Genomic DNA, 21,080 nt, shown 5'->3' on the forward strand with positions numbered 1-21,080 from the left:
ATCGCGTTAGTTTGAGTGTTAAGGCACTTAATAAAACTGATTTTTTTATGTGATCTTATGATTTCTCAACCTGCTGCAACACAAAACCGTCGATGGCCATCGTAAGGGAAAAACAACCACTTTTTGAACAGCAAACGAGTTCATTTCGGTTGTAACCTACATGCGAAGGATCATAGAAATCAAGAAAAATAGAAAGGACAGAACAGAGTTGGGTTTTTGTACAACTAACATTTCAATGTTTACATTGTGGCTTTGCAGGCTTTTGTATATTGAGATTAACAACAAATGCCATGCTTACTTCTTTTCGCTTGCATTTAATGAAGGATTTGTTAAGAAAATCATGATAAAAACATCACGTTATATTGCATAGCATTGATTTTATTAAAAAAACTAATATTTATATTTGTGATAATATCGAGTTTGTTTTTTGTCTAGACAACAAAAGCAACTCTGTTATCGCAATATTTCAGACGGTTTTCCTATGCATTCTGTTCGTCCGTTTCAAGTGAAACGAGTTGACATTTACACCAACGTGAGGTGGATGAAAAAGCAACCACGATCATAGATGGTACGAATGTCGTTAATTTAGATTCGAATGAATGAAAATATATTTTCAGTCTCTCGCTTTGCCATCGTCAATACTAGATCACACAAGAAAAGCTTTTGGACATTCGTTGAATATAAAAATAAATAGCATGGTTCAGGTTGTTCTTTCACCTCCGCGATCGGTTTGAGAAGCACTGCACATTAGCAGCAGCTCAGTTGAACATGCGAGCGGGATCGGGAAGCGAAACAAGAATGCCGGAAGCGGGCAGAAAATTGCGCGCTGCAGTAGAGAACGGAAGAGACGATTAATCACGGCCCTGGAACAAGGGGGGGGAGGGGGGATGGAATGTCTAATAAAACGGATGAAAATACAGATGAGGAATTAAATTAAATAATGAACCGGGAAACATGCAACCGTGGGGAAGAGTGATTACGTACGGTGGATGGGCTGGCTTGGAAGGTATGGTTTGCGAGAGATAGCAAGATAAAAAGCAAAAAAACAACACTCTCCCATGCACATGTAACACTTACACACACACACACCCGGAGCATTTTCCGATCACCGGGTTGGGAAGATGCAAATATGCAGGCAAGCAGGAAAAGCATTGACGCCGAAGAAGGAAAACTTCTGCGCCAAGGAGGAACCGCGCGGAGCTTTTCCGTGGGTGGCTTTTTTAATTAGAGGGTAGCTGGATGAGGCTTTTCCTCTCGCTTGACTACCCTAAACACTACTTATGCCCCCCCACCCGGCACTGTAAACGCGCGCCGCACGCTTCCTGAGTGCCTCTCCTCTTGTTTACGCTTCGGTGTTCACTTCCTTATTAAGGGAGCGCCTTGAGCGAATGTTGTTTTTCGCTGCTCGCCGCGGGTTTTCCACCGGCCAATATTGTTGTTAGCTGTAGCTGTTGTTGTTGTTGTTGCTAGTGGGGTACACCCTTCACCCCCTGTGGCCGGCCATCTTCCCACCCTTCCTTTAAACGACAACAACCAAATGGTGTCCACACACGGTAACTGCTTCGTGAAGCAGGTTGTTCGAATAAACCACACTCCGTTGGCGTTTTCCTTGGTTTCCTTACGGCTGATGAGCTGTATTTGTCTGTGTGTGTGTACGTGCGCTGTAGATTTCCTTTCTCCACTTCTAGCAGCAACGCTAACAGAGGAAGTCCAAGTTGTGGTCGGAAAATAATAAACCGTTCTCGAGTGGAAATAGGCAATACCATAGGCTGCTGGGAGTTGGGGTTGCGAGGGGTGAAACGGGAACGAGTGATGAATTTATGTAGTGTAAGCATGCAGATCGTCACTACCCTCCCCCTCGCCGAGCCCGCCCGAACGCCCAAGTGGTCCATTTTGTTTTCGCTGCCTTTTTTTTATTTGCTCTCGATCGTTCGAACTGGAACGTCCAAGGTCCGATTCCTTCTGGATCTCGCGTAAGAAGTAGTTGGAGATAAGTGTGGCGCGAGTGTACATGTGTGAGGGTTTGCTCCACATATCATTGGATTGGAAAACCCGAGGGAAAGAACAATCATCTTTGGATCTGGTTCGCTCGAACGAGCGGCCCGGTCGGAAACGGGTTTGAGGAGAATCTAGCACACACCGAGCGTAGTGTTGAGGTTTGATGATGATGCTGATTGCATTTTAGCGAATGGCGTTGGCCTTCTTATGGTGGTTTTCCTCAACCCCTTGTTTTCCGCTTCCCAGTTTTCCAGCGCGTCGTAGGCGGAGGAGCCCGTTCTTTTGAGCCAGCGAAGCCAAGACGCGCGCAAGTCACGCGAGCCGGCCTCAAAGTGGAGTACGGCGGGAGCGACTACAAGGAGTCCAGATACCGGCTGCATCTGGACACGTCCCATGCCCAAACGATGGCCTCGAGCGAGCGTCCGGCCGGTGGCGCCCTGGCGCTGCACTATGCCGCGGCTCGCGGCTGCCTCGACTGCGTGCGGCTGCTGACAGAGGCTGCGCCGGACATCAGGTAAGAGCAGCAGGGGACCATTTATTTGGGACTCGGTCCAGCCAGCAGTTGGAGAGCTGGAAGCGCTCAGCTGACACGTCTCCCGATCTCGTTTTTGTCTCGCGCAGTGCCAACACGCAGATGGACAACGACGTGACGCCGGTCTATCTGGCCGCCCAGGAGGGGCACCTGGAGGTGCTGAAGTTTCTCGTGCTCGAGGCGGGCGGATCGCTGTACGTGCGGGCACGCGATGGTATGGCTCCAATCCACGCCGCTTCCCAGATGGGCTGCCTCGATTGCCTCAAGTGGATGGTAAGTGCAACACACGCAAATACCAACGCCATTGATGTCATGGATTTATTCCAAAATGCGACTACTTCCTCTAACCTTAAGTATTTAACATCCCAGACTCTGAAAACCACGGTTTTCATGGTCACCAATCCTATGTAAGATAAACTGACTTCAATGCAGCGTGTGGAAGTAGTCCCCTCGAGATCCTTTAAATTCTAGTCTAATTGCGCTCCATACAACCCTCTATAGTTGGGACTAACAACCCTTTTCAATTTGAATCAGACTGAACTGAATGATTCGATTCGTTTTGTTACTCTTTTGTGATTGAAACGCGAAAGATGAGGTATTAGTCGCCACAGAGAGTCTAATACTTAACAGGGACTCCAATCCCAAAAAAGTGATAGAGTGGGCTCTCTCTCTCTCTCTAGTTTATTACATTTTTGAAGTACTCTTACGATTAAGATTCGAATCCCTGATGAGGATTTGAATCCCTACTTGGCAGTCGATTCCTTGTGCGGATTCAAGTGTCAACTCAATTGCTTAGTCAGAAAAGTAAACGTAGAAACCGTGTCAGCCTTCAATTAATCGTATCATCTGTTTGTTTGCAATGTTCCTGAGTCCTATTGTGCGATGACTGAGTTCTGTGTGTCCTATGAGGGTTCCTTTCTACCACTAACTAGTACATAAGTTAACTTGGTTAAGTCCTTGAGCCTTTTTGAATGTTTGTGTGTAATGACAACTGTGGACGCACTTGTGCACCTTGCCTACAGATTGAAGACCAAGCGGTGGATCCAAATCTGCGTGACGGTGATGGTGCCACCCCACTGCACTTTGCCGCGTCGCGCGGTCACCTCAGTGTGGTGCGTTGGCTGCTGAACCACGGTGCGAAGCTGTCGCTGGACAAGTACGGCAAGAGTCCGATCAACGACGCCGCCGAGAACCAGCAGGTCGAGTGTCTGAATGCGCTCGTGCAGCACGGGAACCTGCACGGAACGGCCGGATCGGCGGGTGGCGCCGTGGCCGGGGACGTGCCGGAGAGCGTCGGCATGCAGCAGCCCGCCGCCTCACCGAAGCAGCCGGCCCACCACAACCACAGCCACCACAACCACCATCAGCTGCAGGACGCGTACCATTCGCAGGTGCTGCCCGGGCACGGATCGCTGCCGAAACATGCGCGCGCCTCGCGGAAGAGCTCGGCCGGCAGCTACACGCGCGCCGGCAAGTCCCTGGCGGTGCACGGTGGTCACGGGCATCACAACAGCAACACCATGCTGTCGACCAAGTCCTCCACCGGCAGCTCCGACTCCGAGCCGTTCTATCTGCATCCACCGACGATCCGGAAGACTAAGGTATGTACATTCCTCAAACACTCTCCCCTTCCAAACAAAGTTCCGATACGCTTCCTGCAAAAGACCAGTCAACTATTGGTTGATTCCCAGACTTCACACTTCTTTGCCACCTTTGCGATGACACCTTGAATGTTTGCACTGAATCGAGAGTGACACCCAGATATTTAACTTGGGAGTCTTCAGTCTGGAACTTAAAAATTATCCTCTGCGCTCTGCCTGTTAGATATCCACTGAATCAACTGAGTTACCTCTCATAAATACCACCGTTTCTACTTCGCGTGGCCCAGGAATAGTGCGGTTTCACAGGAATATCCTTCCAGATATCCTGACTGATCCCGGGCAAGCAAACCATTCTGGTCCAAGTATTGCACCAACTGGTCCTTGGTTCCAACCTCCAGGACCTGCTCGTCAGTGCCCAAGAATTTCGGTGGAACTACCCTCTTCCGCTTTCACAGCTCCAGCCAATTTTGGAATAGATACCACCAAAGAAAGATCCTTTTCCCCCTCGTCTTGGCGTCCTCGTTCCTCGTTTTGGCGTTTTGGTTCTGAGTTCTCCCGCTCGACCTTCTACCTTTGTTTTGATGTATAAATTTCCCCAGGATGGGCTGTACGCACGCCAGTCACCGGACAGCTACTACGGCTCGGTTCTGCCTAACGACGGTGTGTACGTGAATCCGATGCGCCGCGGCTCGTCGACGCCACCGAGCCCGAGCGGGAGCATCTCCGGCGAGTCGTTCTTCCTGCACGACCCGCAGGAGGTCATCTACAACCGCGTGAAGGACCTGTTCGATGCGGACGCCGTGTTGAAGGAGGAGAAGATCGTCAACAACCGCTCGATAGGTGAGCAAACAGTAGCAAACTAGCCAATGGCCGGGAGTTTCACGGACTCCATTTTGCATTGCAGTGCAAGCGGAGGTACACTCGAGCAGCAGCGGTGCGGCTAGCGGCTCTGATGAGGATCTCTCGGTGTCGTCATCGCATTCCGGCGGTGATGGAGGTGGCGGAAATGGTGGTGGCGGCGGCGGTGGAGGCGGAGGTGGTGGTGGAGGCGGAGGGGGAGGAGTAGCTGGAGAACGTGGTGGCGTCGGTGTCGAGCTGATCAACGGCAGCGTCAGCAATGGGGGCGTCATCGGCGGCGGTGGCAGCAACCATAAAGCGTCGAGCAACGTCAACAACGCGAACGCCGTCAACAGCCACGAGCACGACTACGAGGACATCTACCTGATGCGCGAGGAAACGCAGTACGGTGCGACGCAGGCAGGCTCCAACGGCCGGCTAGGGGTAGGACGCAGCCGCTCGAGGGACAGTGGCAGCCACAGCCGGTCGGCCAGTGCCAGCTCCAACCGGAGCGACGTGATACTGCAGCTGACGGGCAACAGCAACCTTCACCAGGTGAGATCTTACTTCTTTCTTTCCTTTTTTACATATTTCACAACGAATACCAAGGCTTCCGTCGGCGGTTGTTAGCTTCGGTAGGTCTCACCATAGTAGTCAACACTAGCGCATATACTTTGAATAAACAAAATGTAGAGAACAGCTAAATGCTTTAGAAAGCTGATGAGAGATTGTCCCTAACGCTAGACGATGCCGGTTCCATGGATCATTCATAGATTTCGAGAACCAGACATATTCTATACGTCCTTGTGTGATGAGTTGCATAACAAATCTGAAGAAACTAAAACCAGTCCAAGAGTTGAGGAAATCTCAAGAGAAATTTGAAGGATCCTTTTTATTGAGATCTGGTTTGAGATGTGCCCGATGTAGGGTTGTTTCTAATTAATCTTTAGATTACCTTCGGCGAATCGGGTCTCTAGATGCTAATCAAACTATAAACATTCAGGAATCTCTATGATTCGCCAAAGGTTCATGAATCTCCCAGTCTTGATGATTGATGAAGCTGTCATTCAACAATTAAGATTAGATTCATTTAATACTAACTCTACCTACAAAAGTGCATACCTTAACCTTACAAATTTATAGACATTAGTTTTTACAGATATTAGTTTTTACTTATAGTTTTCACTTTTCGATATGAGCGGCGAGCGAGCTCAATCTTTTTTTTCTAGTTAGAGTTTTGGTATACTTTTATATAGCGTTATTATCGTTAATGTTCACCTGGGTAAATAATGTTTTCATTCGGTCTTTTTCGGTTTAATCTTTCCGTTTGAAGTGCCTGCAATTCACAAGCAAAAGTGTGTATTGTTACGCATGCCTAAATTTGTATTTTCCTCATCGTAATTTAAATTGAGCAAAGGATGTAATCATTGAAAAACGATTTCAAATTTATTGTGCAATTAAAAAATAAATAAAAATAAATACAATGGTAGCTATTTGCACTTCTTATAAAATATCCTCTATTAACAAACGAATAGATTCAATTAAAAGAAGAAGAACATAATGCAATCACCGGAGACGCAAAAAAGTTGTTTTCAATAGACAACTATTATGTCTGCTCGGTATAGGATTTGAATTGAAGGCCTTAATGAACAGCAAGATTCAGATAGTTAGGGAAGTTTTTTACTTGTTTATATTGTTTAGGTGAATATGATGAATTCTTACAGTTACATATCAAAAAACATGTAAATGGCGTACTGTTGATGAATTTATAGAAATGATTGAAAATCGAATCTGAAGTGTAGAACTAATCGGAAGTGATCAATCCGGTTTAAAACTGTAGCTTGTTTAAAAAAAAATTCTTCTCCTAATATTGCCCATGTCGATCAATTGACATTTGTTATACATTATGAATCGGAGGAACAGAAAACTTTTTTATTTGTTTTAGAACTTATTACTATTGATAAACATAGCAACCATATGACAATATTGCAAACATTTATAATGGATAACAAGATCTTTTAAATCAAATAAGTCCTACTTTGGCATTTGGTATAGACATATTTGATTACCCCAGCGCTGGGGGTTAGATAGAACGCTCCGCTTCTGGTCGAAGAGCTGCTGTTTGATGCCTTATCCATTTTTTTTTGGGGGGTTTTCCAGATTAATGGGCCAAGAAGTTCCTAAAGGGGAGATGACTGAGAGCGTGACTACGGTTTGGTTTAGAAGTCGAGACTAAAACTTTGCGTTTCTATCGTTGCATTGCGAACAGGCCAACAACAAGGAACATATGCTGCTAGCCAAGCGGAACAATATGCTGTACGAGCAGCATCAGCAGCAACGCAGTCATCATCAGCAGCATCACCTGCAGACGACCGGGACGAAGCCGCTGCCGAAGCCGATCTACAACAACATGGGCGGCAAGGCAGGCAAGGGCCAGGCAGGTGGGCCGCACAACCCGCAACCGCCCGCCCTACCGGCCACCGGTCCCCCGCACCGGAAGTTGATGGCCACCGACGATACCTACTCCAGTGCCACGCTCCGGTCCTCGTGCGCCGCCACGGACAACGCGTACGAGAGCGTCTGCTCGCCGGAGGACGTGTACGAGCGGGCCGCCGAGATGGGGCTCACCACCGGCAACAGCAACCTCCTCCAACACCACCACCACCACCACCACCGGCAGCAGCAGCATCAGCAGCAAGCCGGTGCCGGAGCAACAACAACTGGAGCAACCGTTAGCGCAAATGGTGCCACCAACGGTACAGCCTCGGCAGCCTCAGCAGCAGCAGCAGCGCAACCACCACCACAAGCGGCAGCCAAACGAAACGGGCCGCCACCACCGATGGGCGAAGAAAATGAAAATGCAGGTAAGCCACCGCCGCCGCCACCTTCCTTTTACAGCCTCTTCCACCACGCGAAGGAGCGCAATTTTCATGCTCTATTAAAATCGGATTCCAGCCGCGCGCGGAGTATCATTCGAAAAAACAACAACAACAACAACGGAAAACCTCCTTAATGAGCTCCCACCTTTCCCCCCTTTGGTTTCCCTTTGCTTGCCCTGTGACGAAAACTCCGCGCATTCCAGCCAGTTCTTTCTTTGCCGTTTAGGCTTTCCTTTCCTTCTGCGCTGCGCTTTTTGCTTTGTCGGCAAGCCAAAAGGTGGCATTCCGTGCTGTTTTATCTTAGAAGGTGTGTGTGTGTGCGCGCGTGTTTATGTGCATTCTCCGCGATGTGTCACGCATTTCGGTCGTAATTTCGATCTCGACCCGACGCCTTCGTTGGTTGGGGGGTTTTCCTTTCCCGGGTTTTCCACGCGGCCCCCCCCGCGATGCTGCAACGATGAATGCGATGGATGGGCGCATCTGACTACGTCCCTCCCCATCATCCGCCGTTGATTGGGCTGAAGATGCAACTCCGCGATATCGTTGGCCTCTAACGCAACCCTTTTGGCCAACCATATTATAACGTTACGCGCATCACACACCACCACCGTGCCTTTACGCAATCCATCTTCTCCTCCGGCCACACGCATCAACAAACACACACACACACACACTGGGCTCCTCTTGTTTTTCTTCCTTGTGGGTCCTTTCGAGATGGTTGGCGAAGCGTGGCCGTTTGTTTTTTTTCGTAATCCTCCAATACAAGCACTGCACTTTCGATTCGAACGATATTTTCGATAGTCGGCTTCGTGGCCAACTGCCAACGGAAACACATTTCTTACTTTAGCCACCTTGGTGTAGTAGTTTAAATATTGAGCAATGAAAAGGGAAATCGAAAACAATAATAAAAATAAACCACATCGAGAGTCGGGGAGGTTGTGTTCGATAGGCTAATCTGGAACGTTGCACAGTGGTCTAGCGGCGGTGGCATTTTTCGGGCCCCCCCCCACATTTGTTTCTAGGACGATCGTCAACCGGGAGATAAATGCAGGTCTTACCGGGCTGACAAAAAAAGAAAAGTTTATCCAAATTCTATGGTTTAGGTTTGGTTTTTAGAAGTTTTACTTTTTTTTTTTTAACCAACAAAGTTCCACTGCAGGCAAAAGGCCACTTCAATAGTCGTCTGGCTCGTATCGGATGAAAGTTCGGTGGCACAAATATGTTCATGAAATATGTATTTGATTGTTGTTTTGCACAACAGTGATTGAAATCGGAAACAGTCGAGACGACGGTACCAGCGGCCGATCGCGTTTTGCAGGATTTGGTCAACAATCGATTATCCTGCGCAGAGGAAGTGTATTTCGCTGTGTGGTGAATTGCGAGAGCGAGACAAATTTCGTCACGTAAAAATTTAAATACAGAGCGTTAATTTTCCTTTTGTTCTTTTTTTGTGTTGAGTCCAGCCTACCGTAACCTAAACCCAGAACTGTCATAATGCTTTTAACTACAAATGTTAGGTTGAAAAACATGGAACAGATGATACACACTGCGGCAAACTGGAAGTGCAGTTGAAGTTTATAACAATATTTTTTTATAGTTTTTTTGCATCAGAAATGCAAATTCGTATTATTTTGAAAACATTACGCTTCTCTTTAATCGTTGTACATATGAAACGCCTTCCTTTCTGCTCAACAGCAACCAAAATGTTTGGAAAGGGGAAGAATATATTTCCTGGATAACAAGAAACCCTTTCTCTCTTCCCTAACCCCGTTCACAGTTTTGCCCGAGTGTTATATGTTAGTACCCGAGTTATTTCGAGTGCACCTGCTTCGAAAACACGTTCTTATATGTTTTTAAATGTCTATTCATTTATTTGACACTAATCGATGCAATTGAACCAAAGCTTTGCTTAGTATTGACAAATCATTGCTGATCACAATCACAAATAACACATATGGTAGAACAATAATACTTGCATAGTTGCTTGCACAAACTGACCATCAGTTAATCAATAACATCCTGCAGTTTTTAGAAAAATATATTTTTTAAAGACTAAAAACCATACATAAATGTAAAAAAGCAGTGTGACAATTTTTGGAGCCATTTTTCTCGACTGGTGTGAAGAGGTTGTAATGTAGGACGAAATATTGTTATGCCGATGGCCCACTGTGCAATGCGGTAGGTTTACATAAAAGGCACCTTGTTCAAGTCATGAAATTAGCATTCCGTTAACACATTACATCGAGCGATTTGATGATGCCGACCAATAACTTGTTGTCACCCGGTTCGGAAATTGGGTTTACAACGTGCAGCGAGTGGGGTTCATCATCCGCCCAAGGGAAAACGGGTGGTACAACGGGAGAATTGACCAGCTTCTTCCAGTCCGTCGCCGTGTGCGGCACACTTTCTCCGAACTCTGTGAGTTGTGATTTAAAATGCACTTCTTCACGTTTGGTAAAACGAAATGGAAGCACCGCAAATGAAGCAAGTGTGTGTGTGTGGAAAATCTTAGATAACGGCCTGTATGGGGGGGTCTCGCGCTTGCCAGTTCTGTTGTTCGTTGTTGCTATTAATTGAGTGATATCTGTCGCCGGGGCAGAGCAACGAAGCGGTCGAAAATTGGGCAGAAAACAGTTTTCACTCCGCGCATTTTCCTCGACGACTCCTTCCCTCCTCTCGGCGTTGACCTAATTCGCGCACACGACTCTTACGTACGTCTCTTCTCCCGTTACGAACGCAGGACCACCGCCACCGCCGCTTCCGCCGCCGCTGAAGGCGAGCAACTACGGGTTCGCCGGCAGCGGCGCACATCCAGCCGCCGCGGCCGCAGCCACCGCCGCCGCCGCCGCCGCTGCCGTGGCCGCCGCAGCGCTAATTGGCGGCTCCCGGGGCGAGGGCTACGGCTACTCGAAGAGCGCCTCGGCGCGAGCTGCAATCGAGCAGCAGACCGTGGCGGCCTACGTCGAGCAGCAGCAGCAGCACCACAAGCGCCTGGCGTCGATGATGCACCACCATCGGGACGGGGAGCCGGGACCGGGCGGCGACCACCTGGACTCCGACTCCGGCCTGGAGGTGCTCGAGGAGTCCACGCTCAAGCCGTCCGATCTGATCCGTGGCAATCACAACCGAAGCATGTCCATCATTTCGGGTAAGTTGGCGGCTCTAAGCAGGCGATTCTCACCAGCGGACGCATGCTAATGACTGCTTGGCGTGCGTTTAGGCCAGATAGCGAGAGGCAACTGTGCGTGAGCTGTGGCACACATCTTGAGGAGATACTGGACATAGTACACAGGGGAATACTAGATTAAAACCGCACCCACCGTTGTTTGGAGTTCGCTCCGAATAGCTCAGAATTGTTAGGACTCGCTGCACATTCGCTTCAGATATATTCTCGATCACTAGAAAGCTAAACAACTAGAGTCCTTTAAGCTACTCCTTTAGGAATACAAACATTTTAAGCTCACCCGGTTCATCTCCATGAACTCGAAGCTGGGAAGTACCAGAAGATGCCGCGAACTTCCAGAAGCAAAACCGATCGGTACATCGCAGTGCAAGGCGTATTCGGCCCGGATTGCGATCGATTTTCACTCCAGCCACCCGCCACCCCTCCTTCCTTTCCGCATGCAATTGTGGTTGAATTTTCCCCGCGTGGCACTTCGACTGATTTATTATGATGATCACTATCCGATACATATAGATGCAGCAAGCATATATAGGTAGGAAAAGGATTGTGTGTGGCGATTGAGCCAAGCAAGCTGAGCAAGATGCGCGATCTCACGATCGCTTGCGCCCGCTTCATCGTCCATAAAACAACAGGGAAGGTTTTTGCAGGAATAATAGATGTGGTAGGAAAGTTTTTCGCGAGCGACCGGTACCACGGAGACACGGGTGCGAGGAATTAGGAGAAGAAAATAAATTAAACAACCACAACAATAACAGCAACCAGCGCTGCTGCTGTTGGCTGCTCTCTCCCCCTGGTGTCCGGTGCATCTGGGGGGGGAAGGGGGCTAGTTAGGGGTGAAGTGAAGCATAGATAGCGAACTGCGCGGAAGCGCTTGACGAGGACGAGACGAGACGGCTCGCCGCTCGCCGCACGCCGGAACCCAGAAAAGCTTATTTTCTTTTCCTTTTCCGTTTGTTTTCCATGCTTTCTTTCTTGCGCCGATCGCCGTGCCGTACCGTGCCTGGGGTTCCCCCCCAATTTGTGGCGAGCAGCGAATAAGAAAGCCAAGCTGATCCAAGCGAACGGCATCGGTAATGGTGGCAGCAACCTACATAGCGGCGGCGGCAGCAGCGTGTGCGCGGCGGAAAATGGTTCACCGTACGGCGGCTCCAAGGCGTCCCGAGTCGGTGCGGCAGCGTCAGTCGACGAGCAGCACTGCCATCAGCAACATCACCATCAACCGCGACTGTTGAGCGCCCAGCCGCACCCGGCAGCAGCAGCAACCACCGCATCAAGCAACCACCACCACCAGCAGCAGCAGCACCCGCACCACCACCAGGGACCGAACCTGGTCAACAAGCAGCTCGTGCTGCCGTTCGTGCCGCCCAGCTTCCCGAATGGTGCCGGTGACGGCTCCAACCATCTCATCAAACCGTCCGAGTATCTGAAGAGCATCAGTGATAAAAAGTCCAATGCAGGCTCGCAGAGGTTAGTGTCGCTGAGGTCCTGAGTGTGTCGCAAGTGTACCGCCTTGCCCGGGTCGAGATATACGAAGCGCGCGACGTGCTGAACTTGAGTGTATTCCCCGGTTCCTCCGAGCAACCCAACGTGTGTTCACACTACTGGGAGCTGGAGATCCGGTACATCACCGTTATTTGCTAGGGTTTTGCAGTGGATCAATGATGAAGTTTTACGCTCTAAATCTGGCCCATTGGAGCCGGAACACGTCGACTTTTCAGTGTGTGCTGCCAGGTTAGGCTTCAGGAGTCCCTGCTACCAGTTAATATGTTGCTTGTGGCGTTAGAGTTTAGGAGTTCCGGCTATACGTTTACAGCAGCAGTGAACTCCACACCAAGAGGGACAGTTTCGGTTCTAGGCAAGTTGGTATAAGCTCACCGAAAATCTTGGACTATTCGGGTGTGTGTACTTCCAAGTTCAGCCTTCAGGCTTTCGACAGGGATTCAATCTTAGGAATTCCAGCTATAAGTTTACCGCAGAAGTGAACGCCACTCCAGGTGGGACAGTTTTGGTTCTAGGCAAGGATTTCTTGTCGTTGTTTTAAAGCTCACCGAAAATCTTGGACTATTCGGGTGTGTGTACTTCCAAGTTCAGCCTTCACTCGTTCCCGCCGTAGGGCTTTCGACAGGGCATTAAGTCTTATTAGTTCCGGATATAAGTTTACAGCCTCCAATGAACTCCACCGGTGGGAGCTCGATCCTTCTGCGGTGCATCCTTTGAAGGATGCGTTGACTCATGCTATATATCAGGGGACCTAGACGAACTCCTGCTGACCAATGGCGCGATCTCGTTTCCCTCGTCCCCAGATCATCCGACACGGAGGATTATATGCCATTGAACACACCCCTGATAGTGCAGGCGGGTTCGGAACCACCGAAGCCGCCCCCTCCACCGCCGGCACCGCCCCTGCACGGCATCCATAGCGCGGCCCCATTGCACTCCACCCTGTCGCACGTCCACCATCACGGCGGCAGCGGCGTCGGAGGCGGCGTCGGCGGCGGCAACAACCACAGTCACACGACGGGTCCACGCGGCTCGACCGACGCGGGCGGCGCTGGCGGTGGTGCTACCGGCGGCGGCGATAAGGCAGGCGGAGCGGCACACCCACCGCCACCGCCGCCCCCGCAGGACACCGACATCCGGAAGCTGCACCAGCCGCTATCGGCCATCTCCATCCAGGACCTGAACAGCGTGCAGCTGCGCCGGACGGACAAGATGCTAGCGAAGACCTACTCGGCGCCGACCAGGAGCATCAGCATGCAGTGTCTGTCCAGCACCAGCGAGCAGTTCCTCTCGCAGAAGACGGACCTGATCGCCGAGCTGAAGCTGTCGAAGGACATTGCCGGCGTGAAGAAGATGAAGGTCGAGCGGGCCAAGCTCGAGGACCGGCAGGCGAACGAGGTCTACTCGGAGGTGACGCGCCAGTTCACCGCCCAGAACTACGTCGATCAGGTAGGACCTCTCAATTCCCATTCCCTACCCATTCCTACCTTCCTGCCCTATCTCTGCACCTCTGTCTGGCGCTTTTCCGCCCTCTGGTTCGCACCAACCCTTTTCCCCTGCACCTCTCCCCGCTCAAGAGGGGAGGGAGAGTCCCTGGGTTTTGCGTGTTTCATATATTCCCTGCGCCTCTCGCTCGTCGGTTTCATTGCCGCGTGGAAGTAAACGCGTAGGTAGTAAACCTCATTCTCATATTACCGCAATTTATTGCCTCGCGTTTCGACCTAATTCAATCTTTTTAGTAAGCGAACGGTCGAAAAAGAAATAACAAGAAGAAGTAAAAACGCTCCCCGAAGCAAACGACGGAGTAAACAAGAAGAGAAGGAAAGCAACCAGCGAAAACAAGAAACACGGAGATGGTTTTGGGGAACGCGCGCCTTCGTGCTGGCGTTTTTTTCATTATTTTCTTCTGGCGTGGCCAGCTCTATATGCGTGTGCTCCACTTCTTCCACTTCTTCTTCTTCTTCTTCTTCTTCTTCTCTTTGTTTTTTTTTTTATTTTTTTGCCCGGTTCAGTGCGTTTTTCCTTCGTTCCCCACGACAAAAAACCTACCGAACCGCGGCGGCATCTTCCAATTCACACTCGCGCTCGCATGCTCCAATTTTCCAATTGCTCGCTTCGGGACTGAAAGAAGGAGGAAGGGAGGGGGGGGGGGGGGGGCGGCGGTTTTAGCACGTATCCGCAGCCTCACAGGCACCAATTTTCCCGTAAGTTACCGGGGAAAAAAAAACCCCATACCCAACAACGACCCGAAACCACTCATCTGTCGGTTTCGGCGATGAAGCGCCGTTTTATATATTTCGCCAAAACCAAAGTAAAAGAGAAAGAAAGTTAGTAGAAAGTGTCAGAAACCAAACAGAATAAGTTCGCAACTTATGAAACAAAAGTCCTGCAAACAAAATGTTCTAAATCAACTGTGTTAGGTCCTTTTTTGATGTTTTAAAAATGCAATTCGTTGCAATAAGGACCATTTGACTTTACTTTGGTGATTTATACCAATTTTTAAAGTTTACGAATGCACTAATGAGGTTCGTCTATGAGCTTTATAGATCACATTCATTTTAAAGAGATATCATAAGCGAGCAAGTACTTTGGCTCACAAAGTTTAATATTGTTTTAAAAAATCGAATCTTGTAAAAGCCTCAGGATTAAAGAGTAGAGTTTTCATTTCCGGAGTTTTTTTTTTCATTAATAGGATAGATGTGTGGGAACCGAAAATTGCGGTATTTTTCGATGATTTGTTTCCTCGTTTCTCGGATATGTTCTGTAACCCTCAAATGATGATCGTAAGACATGTTTGGCCCCGCAAGTGTTGAACTTTTTTTATCTGAGCTATTTAAATTTGTTAAATAGGAAAAATTTCGTTTTTTTATATAAATCTCAATTGATTTTCACGTATATCGCGCACTTGCACCAAACCATGTTTATGTCTATATTTGTAATGTATGCTTTAGTTTTTCCTCTGCTCCTAGCTCCTTTCTTCAATGAATCCTTTTCTCCACCGGTGTTGGGTTTTATCCATTGTGTTTGCACCATCCCGCATTTGCACAGTCACATTCACACACACACACACACACTCACGCGCGCGTCACGCTATCCATCCATATCTTTTGTGTTTTTTGATCTGCTCTCGATAGCCTTATCATACAGCTGATAAGATCTTTCAGGTACCGGAGCGGGATAACGCGGGCAACATCATCCCGGACTGGAAGCGCCAGATGCTGGCGAAGAAGGCGGCCGAGAAGGCGAAGAAGGAGTTCGAGGAGCGGCTGGCGCGGGAAGCGGAGGACCGGCGGCTGTCCGCCATTCCGAAGTGGAAGCGGGACCTGATCGCGCGCAAGGAAGAGGCAGAGAACAAGCTGAAGTAAGTGGCGCTGCGGGGAGCGCACATTTTCTTTGAAGTTGACCGCTCTAACACCCCCATCCACATACACTTCTTGCAGGTCGTCCATTTACACGCCGAAGGTGGAGGAACCGCCCCGTCGCTCGGACTCCTGGCGCAACCGGATCTCGCAGCGCGCGATGTCGATCGACAACATCAGCTCGTACGGCACGACGGACCCGGATCCGGCCGGCACCGGGTTGCGCTACAACAAAGAAAACCACCAGTACCAGTACCCGGGCGGTGCGCCGCCACCGGTGGCCAACAACAACGGTGGCCGGGCGACGTCGGCGACGAACGGAACCGGCACACCGCAGCCCCCGCTCACGTCCAGCATGGCACCGCGCCGCTCGATGGAGAACATCAGCAACGGGAAGCTGGAGGGTGGCACCGCGCACGGCTACCACCTGCCGGACATGGCCCCCTCGACTCCGAGCGAGTCCGTGTGCGCGGCCGACAACGACGACGACAGCGAGCAGATCATCCCGTGGCGGGCGCACCTGCGGAAAACCAACAGCCGCCTGTCGCTCATCGGCTAGAGGCGGAATGGACGTAAACAACTACAACCCGCAACAAACGTACTCGAAGCGAAGGAACGCAACTAAAAGACAACTGAAAGACAAGCTTGCTCCCGAAGGCAAGCGAAACGATGATCACGTGGAGGTGGAGAAAGTACGCAAGTGCGCAAGACGAAGATAAAAGTTAACAAGAACAACAAAAAAAGACATGATTAAAAGCCGAAGATTTCGTTGCAATATTATTTTTATTATTACGATTACTCTCCTGCCCGAGTGGGACCAATTCCTACGCGACGTGATTCCTCATCGACATGACGAAACACCTGTGGACCTAATATACAATAGGGGGGGGAAGAAGAATATACAGTTAGCGAAAAAGGATTTATACAAAAAAAAAGAAACCCAACTGTTTAAAAAACCTGCGTTGATGAGGTTGCATCGCAAGCCGGAATAGCCGCGAAATATTTTTACTACTTACTACTCGATATGCTATTATAATAATTATAATTACCCTGTATTATGTTATCTTAACGCAATAGGAAAACCTCCCAGTACGTTACTAGTTATTGTTTCTTGTTTCTTGTTCGTTATGTTATAGTAATATATTATGTACTGCTTGGCGCTACTCGTTTGTAAGGTCGTTAGTTGGGTGGCACGTTTTCACCCTCCACGACATACGTACACAAACACACTAGACCATTTTCCCAACGGATCGGCTGTCTCAAGGCAACCTCCGCTCAGCTTCGGTCGGAGAGCTGTTGTTAGTTCTTGTTTATTATTTTTAGGTACTGTTCGGTAAACTGTTTTCTCCTGTCATTTAATATTGTTGTTTATTGAGCGCGCATTTGCGTTTGCGAAAGGCTTCCCTTGCTCTCTCTCTCGATCGAAAGGGAAATAAAACATGCCCAGGCAAAAGGAAGCACTAACAGTGGAGGAGGATGCACAACGGGAGAAACCGGCCCCAAACCGGCTCCCGATCGGTCCCAGAGGAAAACCGAAACGGTGGACCCAAGACACGCAGTAATACATAAACCGCCCGGCATGCGTCGTGGAAAGTATCTTTATTAGTAGGCTTTAGGCGAGCTTAGGGCTCTAGCGAATTTATATGGACAAATAAATCAATTCAACAATCATATACCGTCGCTGCAATATGGCTGCTCAGTTCGGGGGAGCTATCTGGCGTGAGTCATTTTTATTTATAATGCGACAAAACGAATACGAATGATGACATTTCGTGAGGGAGGTATCAAGCGAAAAACAATTATTTGATTTACTACATCGCACATTCTAACACAGGTGTTTTTGTGCTTTACAACCTCAGCAATCGAGTGCGATACATTCGCTTGTAACTTGGGCGACTCGATTAAATGACTCAAATGTGGACTTATGTCATGTGATAGAAACGAGAATGCAGAACAAGTTGTTGTTCAATTAAAGAATGGAATTAAATGATAGATTTGAAATGAAATCAAACGAATAGGATAGCGTATTTCGTTGCTAACCACGCGGAGGAAAGGGACCATGGTCGTCAAAGGCGCGCCGTGGAAAAACAGCGAGTGTAAGGAGCTTGTCTAGCAGCATTAGAAGGAGCAGGATGAAAAACCCGTAGCTCGGTGCACCGAACAGCATGCCTCCGAGCAGCAACGAGCAGGCGATGACGGCGAGCACCTTGTAGGAGGCCAAAAAGCGGAGGCTGATGCGAGCCGGCAGACACTCGGTGATTAGTTCTTTGGTACCGTTGGCCTGCCGGGCGAACCGGTGGACCGTGCACGGTGGCATCAGTAGCTGGCGGGCGACCATCCCAGGCAGGCCCTGGTTGTACCAGAGGGCATGCATTTCCGTGCCGTACATGAACTGCAGCTTCGAGCTGACTGTGTACAGGAAGCGCACCAGGAAGGCGTTTTCGTTGCCCCGGATCGGTAGCAGCACCGGATCCTTCCAGTCGACCGCTAGCACCGGAAAGCGCCCGACGCCAGACACCGACATCGAATCTTTCAACTCCGTCATCACGATCTCCTCGCATGGATCGTCTCCACCGGACGGGAGGTCGAACAGAGCGACCAGGACGGCCTCGATAAATTCGAGCCGACATAGCACGTTCGGCAGCTCGGATTGCTCCTGCTGCGGTGGCTGGAACAGCGCGATGAGCCAGGCAAACCTTGAACCAAACCAGGAAGGTTCTTGTTTGCTCACCGTGTGCGACGCCATCGCGCCGCGCACCTTCCGCACCAGCGTTTGCAGATTAGACAGTGTTTCCTCGCTGAAGAGCGGCACGTAGTACTCGCCACCACCAAGGTGGAAGCTGGTGATGGCTGGCTGCTGTTGGTCTGTCAGCTCTTGCGAGGTGTCAGCTTCGTTTTGCAATGCCGTCGTCGGTATGTTGCGCTTGCTGGCATCAACAAAATCGCGCTCGAGTTGGCGCAACAGCGAGACCAGATTGTGCTGGCCGAACACGCGGCACAGCCGGTACAGAAGGTTCGCGTTGATCAGTCGGCTCAGGTCGGCACTGATGAAGCAGTTCGTCAGTTTGACGAACGTTTGCGTGTAAATCTCTATGTTGGCCATGATGAACACCTCGTACTTGGATTCAATGGCCCGGTCCACCTTGGGCACCTCCTGGCTTGGCGAACAGTAGCGCCACGGTTGGATGAAGCTCAGCCACAGCTCGACCAGGTTCATCAGCGATACGTCGTACAGCGGCCAGCGTGGAAAGGCGAGATTGAAGAAGCCGTTGAAGCGCTCGCTCAGCAACTCTAGCGCCTTTTTCCGCAGCGCAACAAAGGCCGCACTGTCTCGCCGGTCGGTGCTGTTGCTGAAGGTGTGCACCTGCTTGACAAGGCCGCGCATGCATCGCAGCAACTCCATGCTTGGCAATCGGTTCGCTCCGGTCAAGTTCATGCCGAACCAGATGTCGAGGAAGATATGTAGGATGCTCGTCGAGCGCCAGTGCACGATCCGGGCGGTTTCTGGCTGGGGATGGTCGGCCTCGACTGGCCCATGCAGGTCCAAACGGTGTGCCAGCAGATACTTAATGCTCTGCATTGGGCTGTAACAATAGAAAAATGTTCGTCATACGGTGCTGCGGGGTAGGCCTCGCACCACCTATTTCTACTTACGCCTTGGCGGGCTCGATATCCGGCATCGTTCTAACCAATACATCCGCGTTTGGCGGTAGCACTATGTACTGGCTATCCACTGGCAGGAAGGTGCATATATACGTGGAGGACAGCAACACGTAGAGCGATTTCCCTTGCTCATGCTCTGGGGTTGCCGAAAAGCCGTACGGAGGAAGGATGGGGTGCGACACCGTACCGTGGATGGCAAAGTAAAAGAGGAAGTAATCAAACGGATCTGCAAGGGACAATACCAATAATATAAATGCAACCAGCATCATTTAAGTAGCTCGTAAAAGCTCGTGTTGCACTTACTCATCTGAAATCCTATCATTTGGTTCTGGAACGGATCTATCGAGAGAAAGCTTTTGTAAAAAGCTGCAAGTGTCCCATAACGGATCGCATCTTGAAGTTTGACCTGCAAACCGGATAGAGTGACAAAAAGTGGTCAACCACTGCGCATAAGCTTGCAGTTACGAAAACATAAGCGAAATCAAAAAGGTACTGACCGGTATATCAGAGAAAGGTATTCCAAACCTGAGCGACTCACCCGTCAAGCGGTACAACATGCGAAACATTGGTCCACTGATGGGATTGAAAAAGTTTTCCAACGCCTCGTACTCGGCCGGTGACTGCTCGCGGGTGATGAAACGGAGCCGCCAGCCTGCCCCGCCATCACCGTAAAATATTGACCGAATAAGCATCGGGAAACTGTCGTGCAGATCCTTTAAGCTGGATGGAAGATAAAGCAGAAGATAATATGTTTATTCCGTTTCGAAGCACCATCTTGCGCGCCACAAGAGTTATCCGTATGAGTACCTTGCGAGATCGAAGTAAACTGCCACTTCTTGACATCGGTACAGCAACGATAATTGCAATATATTCTGAAAAACGAAAATATATTGGATATTCAAACTGGCAGTGTGATGCACATGATCGTGAACTTTTACCTTCAAAGTTTTCATTTTGGCAGTCTCTTCGGTGGCGATTGATGAAGTGAAATCCGAAACCTTAACTTAATGTATTCCGAACGGCGTCTGATGATCACATAGCTTACTATGATCACAGCACAATACTGTTCTCATAAACCCGCACTTCAAAGTCTGAACACAGCTCAACGGAACTCGTTCAATCCAGTCGTCGAACGGTACCCACGTTTACCACAACAGACTATATTTATACAAACTCGTCAGATTAAATTATCTTCTACTAAACTAACGCATCGCGCAATACAATCTGATTGCTCCTGCCTAAATTTGTTGAATTTTAGCAAAAGAACACAAATCTGCAACCGCGTCGCTACCGGTCGATTGACAATTGCTGTTAGAGATACACCTTCGGTGCCGGATCGGATCATCAATCCGAACGCTAAGGGAATCACTTCTTCATACGAAAAAAATGTACATATTGCTAAGATATTGGTTTTACTACCCAACCTGTGCTGAATAAAATCACCAGTTATTTCGGGCTTGTAAAAGTACATTAACCTACATTCGACCTCCCCTGCATGACAAGTTTAAAACTTTATGTTCTTTCAAG

At 49.4% G+C, this 21,080-nt stretch overlaps 2 protein-coding genes across 3 annotated transcripts; one reads left to right on the forward strand and one right to left on the reverse strand.

The window, feature by feature from the left end:
- Positions 1–2,402: 2,402 nt before the first annotated feature.
- On the forward strand, positions 2,403–16,474 carry LOC131268992 (uncharacterized). The gene is made up of 12 exons (XM_058271302.1): positions 2,403–2,512; positions 2,620–2,803; positions 3,553–4,131; positions 4,731–4,971; positions 5,036–5,523; positions 7,238–7,832; positions 10,588–10,995; positions 12,063–12,498; positions 13,335–13,540; positions 13,619–13,980; positions 15,696–15,892; positions 15,972–16,474. Exons 1-12 carry the CDS (start codon positions 2,403–2,405, stop codon positions 16,447–16,449), a joined length of 4,284 nt encoding a protein of 1,427 aa, XP_058127285.1. The 3' UTR covers positions 16,450–16,474.
- Positions 16,475–17,452: 978 nt separating this feature from the next.
- On the reverse strand, positions 17,453–20,833 carry LOC131268878 (sphingomyelin phosphodiesterase 4). Of its 2 annotated transcripts, XM_058271167.1 has the most exons (6): positions 20,492–20,833; positions 20,361–20,425; positions 20,051–20,273; positions 19,857–19,959; positions 19,545–19,779; positions 17,453–19,474 (listed from the first exon to the last, which is right to left on the reverse strand). In XM_058271167.1, exons 1-6 carry the CDS (start codon positions 20,504–20,506, stop codon positions 17,926–17,928), a joined length of 2,190 nt encoding a protein of 729 aa, XP_058127150.1. In that variant the 5' UTR covers positions 20,507–20,833; the 3' UTR covers positions 17,453–17,925. The 2 variants fall into 2 exon arrangements, with proteins under 2 accessions (XP_058127150.1, XP_058127151.1); XM_058271168.1 differs by lacking the exons at positions 20,361–20,425; positions 20,492–20,833 and having other exon boundaries at positions 20,092–20,120.
- Between the last annotated feature and the right edge of the window lie 247 nt (positions 20,834–21,080).

This window comes from Anopheles coustani, chromosome X, assembly GCF_943734705.1.
Source record: "Anopheles coustani chromosome X, idAnoCousDA_361_x.2, whole genome shotgun sequence".
In the NCBI taxonomy this organism is placed as follows: Eukaryota; Metazoa; Arthropoda; class Insecta; order Diptera; family Culicidae; genus Anopheles; species Anopheles coustani.

What these genes read in the sequence shown, in the direction of transcription:
- LOC131268878 (XM_058271167.1), bottom strand. An exon ending in TACCTTTCTCTGATATACCG is followed by an intron (nt 19,960 to 20,050) that starts GTCAGTACCTTT and finishes TCCGGTTTGCAG; the next exon opens with GTCAAACTTCAAGATGCGAT. An exon ending in AATGATAGGATTTCAGATGA is followed by an intron (nt 19,780 to 19,856) that starts GTAAGTGCAACA and finishes TGTCCCTTGCAG; the next exon opens with ATCCGTTTGATTACTTCCTC.
- LOC131268992 (XM_058271302.1), top strand. Translation starts at nt 2,403, where the DNA reads ATGGCCTCGAGCGAGCGTCCGGCCGGTGGCGCCCTGGCGCTGCACTAT. An exon ending in CGGCGGCGGCAACAACCACA is followed by an intron (nt 13,541 to 13,618) that starts GTCACACGACGG and finishes GCGATAAGGCAG; the next exon opens with GCGGAGCGGCACACCCACCG. An exon ending in GAGGCAGAGAACAAGCTGAA is followed by an intron (nt 15,893 to 15,971) that starts GTAAGTGGCGCT and finishes CACTTCTTGCAG; the next exon opens with GTCGTCCATTTACACGCCGA.